At 43.5% G+C, this 4,557-nt stretch overlaps 1 protein-coding gene across 1 annotated transcript in view; it reads right to left on the bottom strand.

Annotated features, from left to right (window-relative positions):
* sema4f (sema domain, immunoglobulin domain (Ig), transmembrane domain (TM) and short cytoplasmic domain, (semaphorin) 4F) overlaps positions 1-3,861 on the bottom strand; it is a 67,238-nt gene extending 63,377 nt beyond the window's left edge. The window contains exon 1 of the mRNA XM_048236670.1: positions 3,058-3,861. Within this exon, the coding sequence (XP_048092627.1) occupies positions 3,058-3,145 (88 nt within the window). The 5' untranslated portion in view covers positions 3,146-3,861. The remainder of the gene's footprint in view (positions 1-3,057) is intronic.
* Positions 3,862-4,557: the final 696 nt, after the last annotated feature.

Raw genomic sequence — 4,557 nt, 5'->3', positions numbered from 1 at the left:
TGTGCATCTCTCCTATTGGGGCACAGCGACCTTTGACCCCCCAACCCTATTTGTCTGTCTCTTTCATGTCATCGTCTGGAGGTCAAGTCCAGCAGCTCCACCTTGCCTCCACCAAACCCCCGACAGTAAGCTTACCTTGCCGTTTTTTAATACCCTGTGGTTAAAATGAAGTCGTCCTTGAGAGAAGTTAATGCAATCAATGCAGTGCTTTGAAAGTATGACTCAAAAACCCATTTTATAATGTACATGTGGAATTAAAAATGCAATTTATTGTAGGTCTCTCGGGGTTGCTGCTCCTTTTAAAAAATGAACGTAGCTCTTTAACAATAGCTAAGCCAAACCACAGGCTTAGAAAAAGCTCATTAATTCCTTTTAAGCGATGAGAAAATTCTAGAAGACGTCGTGGGGGGGTGTGGAGGACTGCTTACTTGTAGACACTGTAAGCATAAACCCTAACCCCTGATGAAAAACTTCCCACAGTAGGCTAATGCAGAGTTGCTCAATGCGCTGTATTTAAGCTCTACTGCGTACATTACTGGTGGCCTTTTGCTTCTGACAATACATGGTTTCATAGAAAGGAGGGCCCAAACATTTGAGATATGTTTTCGTAAGGTTTTCTGCTGACTGGCAATGCTCAGTTTCCTATGTAGTGGGAGTGAGTGACCTTTAGGGAATGCCAGGTCTTGACCCGATATGTGTGTGCTGAGGTGGTCTCCTCCCCACCCTATTGACTAAATCAGAAGCTCTGTCTCCTCAAGACACACACACACACACACACACACACACACACACACACACACACACACACACACACAAACACATCATACATGTCCCCTTGCATGCTTGCCCTTGAAATCCCTGAAATCCTGAAAAACTGAAATCGCTTCTCCAAGCACCATTACTCTCGTGGGAGAGCTACTCCTCTCACATCTAGACCTTATTGAATTGAAAAATAATACGGCTGATACGGATACTAACACAGTGATGCATCTGGCCAGAAAATGGAGTAATTAATGACAGCAAAGTGAGTGAGTGTGTGTGTGTGTATGAGAGAGAGAAAGAGAGAGAGAGAGAGAGACCATGGCACACTATCTCTGAAAACTAACACCAAAAATACCAGGCATGTGTGTAAAAGCCTACAGGCCAAAATCTGATCAAAATCCCTTCAAGAAGATGTCATGATGACTCACAACCTCAACAGAATTATCACTGCTGCAATTAACTCCAACAACTTGCTCTGGCCACTATCCGAGGAAAACCTCAACCAGAATTACACTGCTTTTACGCTGCTTCAAACACACATTTTCAGCCTTGTCTCACACACACAGTCTGACCGGGCAGTGTGTGTGTGTGTGTGTGTGTGTGTGTGTGTGTGTTGCTCTGAGGACCCTTGGCTGTGAGAGAGTTCTCTACAAAGTAACTCCCCTTAATGTCACAACTCTCTGGGAGCCCGTTTCTTGGAGCCATTGTGTTTTTGGACGCTAATCGGGTTCATGTGAGAGTTATTAAGAGTCGCCGCTAACAGAGTGAAACTGAGTGGGGTAAAGAACTAGGGGTCAGGGCAGAGCTCTACACACACACACACACACACACACACACACACAGCTCAGACTTGTTTATGGAGCTATGGAAGTTTCCAGTGATGCCTGATTGCACTGCATGTGTTCAAGAGGTAGTTACAAAAAGCTGCTGCAATCATGAAACCATGGCAATATTCAAAGGGCATCTGATTGGGGGTCATGATTGAGATTTAATTAAGACTTCCTCATTGTGTTCTCTGTGTGGCTCAAACACATAGCCTATCTTATAGGAGGTGAACAGATGGAATTTGGCATTCATACATTTCTAAGCATATAGCCTACCAAAGTCTCCTCCAAGCATGACAAATCTTTCCGAAAAGAAAAGGCAGCACTAACCCATAGTAGACAAACCCCACCCCCATCTTTTAGCCCAGATGTTTGATTCACAATAGAGCATGAAAAGTCACATTCTGCATCTGTTTCTCAGGCGACATCTGCACGGACCGGGGGCCTTAAAAGCACGCTTGAATTGATTTGCATTGTCCAAATGAGCGGGATGTTCTCTAGTCTTTTTTTCATGCAAACAACTGTCAAGTCTTCCCCGCGTTATGCAATAGATACTGAGCAGGACGCCAAGTGTATCAGTCGCGGGACGACTTAAAGGGAATATCTCCGGCCGGTTAGCTACACGCGTATCACTTTGGCATCATGACGCAATTTCACCCCGTATACAGAGTGTATGTACTGGTCCACATGTAAACACGGTCACATGGCTAAGATTTGTCCTCGACACAACACAAGCAGAGGACGGTCATAGGGCAGTGATGACATCTGCCTCATCAAAGCCCTAGGACTTGTTTCTATGTTTCTTCAGACCAGTTTCATATGGCTCGCCTCTTAATTCATGAAAATTCGTTTAAAAAAATAGAAAAGGGAGGAATAGAGTGGAGAATCGGACATAAGAGGCAATGATGACCCTGTGAGGGTAGTGGCACAAAGAACTGCTTGTCAGAACTTCCCATGATGGCCCATGCAATTTATGGCTTGCTATTTACATGAGAGATGGGCAACGTTCGTATTGGTATAACTATAATATGCGGATGTACGAAACTAAAGAATTAAAAGGGGGAAAATTGACAAAAGGCCGATTTTCATTTTTTGGTCCATTAGTTGAACGCTATTATAAATCCAAAGTGCCATTACATGTATAAACTTCTTTATATTTATGAAGAATGATGTATAAATATCACATGACTAAAATTACACAGCGTTGCACCTGTCACTAAACACAAAGCACCTGGCATTCCCTTCATGCATGGCTACTGGTGCATATAACCAAAAAGAGTCCGTTTTGGATAGGTAACTGGTAAGGTAGTTGGATAGGTTAAAGGGTTCCATAATATTTTGAGTAGCCTGTTAACTCCACGCACTCGCACAGGTTTAACACCTGCTTTCCTACTCCTATTTCAAAAGACGCTCATGTGTCAAACACTCCAACGGCTCTCCATTTAGTGCATGAGTGCCGTGCGGGACTCACCTCCATAGCCGTTCAGCGTGGCTGCCCAGGAGCTTAGGAGAAAACACAGCAGCAATACCCCAGCGTTGAGACAGGCAGCCGCCTTCATGTTCCGAAGATCAGAGCAACACGAAGTATTGGTCCGGGGTTACCGTCCAGTGATCGGTCTCAGCTGCGAACCATTCTTCTCCCAGGCGGTACGTTGAATTCAAATGTGCGATTGCAACGCTTATTTTGGATAATGTCCCGGGGCACGGTTCGCCCGGCAGTGTGTTTTAGTTATTCTGATAGATTACAATAAAAAAAATAAAACACAAAATTGTGAGAATGCAAATGAATGAGATCATATGTGGCCAAAAAGCTGTCCCGTTATGGCCAGTTGGTGGCTTCTGCACAAGAAGCAGTTGCCTCGCCTACAAAACGCGTAAAAGTGCAAATATTGAAACAAATGAACGGCAGAAACCACAATAAAATTGGGATATCAAAGCAAAGTAAAAGTTGAAAATGTTTTAAAATAAGTGCAATTAAATACACGCGCTTGTCAGTGCGACGTCCCTAGCTACAATCCTTTATCGCACAACAGCGCTCACTCTCCCTTTGGCTGCTATTTGGTTTGGTTCCATTTAAATTTCCGGAAACATAGTCCACATAGTCCAATCAGTCGGCAATTGAAAAGTCAAGAAGAACCCGTAGACAGCCGACAGTGGAATATTTTCTTTGGCGAAATGAAGACTACAATCAGCGCGTATTCGTCTCGGATATCCAGGCAGGCTCTGTAATGCTTCACACACACACACAGCGTCTGAAGCCGATTTCGCTGTCAAATCTCTCCTTGCCCCGCCCGCTTGGAACGACGCCTACAAACAACAGGTAAAACACGACATGCAGCCAGATTATGAAAATATTGATGATGTTATTCCAATAACAGCTGTAGAAGTGAATTAGGTTATATTAAAATGGGACTGATTTAAATTATTATTACTAATTAGCTTATTATTACTAGGTTAATTCCACTATTATTCAAACAAATAGATTATACTAGTGTGTTTTAGTTCATTAGTAGCCTACAATAGTTAATTCTATTCTAAATCTATATTGGGCTGACATAGGATACAGGATACACACAATTCATCCCTTAATTATGTTGATTTTATTTTATGTGATTTTAAATGTGTAGGGGAAGCCGACGTGACGAATGAGATGTCAACAAAAGCAAAGGGCCAGTGATAGCCTAATATGTCCTCTCCTGAGGGTCTTGCTTTTTCTGCGATGTGAGAGAGGATTTGGTTAAGACAAGGCACGGTGTCCATCTGTCTCTGTGTAATCCGCACAAGAACAACGCGATCACAGGCGCCGGTGCTTTCAGGATTTCATGGGCGCACGCTGGACAAAAGACGGGGCTGGAACTGGATGTGTGGAGGCGTGGGGAGGTCAGAGGTTATGGCGGGCGCACAAATAAAGTAAAATACGACTGCGAGATTACACGGGCAGTGAATGACAAGATTACTCTTTAGAAATCAT

Source organism: Alosa alosa, chromosome 24, assembly GCF_017589495.1.
Source record: "Alosa alosa isolate M-15738 ecotype Scorff River chromosome 24, AALO_Geno_1.1, whole genome shotgun sequence".
In the NCBI taxonomy this organism is placed as follows: Eukaryota; Metazoa; Chordata; class Actinopteri; order Clupeiformes; family Clupeidae; genus Alosa; species Alosa alosa.
The sequence above is the reverse complement of the archived record's forward strand: the minus strand, read 5'-3'. Positions and strand labels throughout refer to the sequence as shown.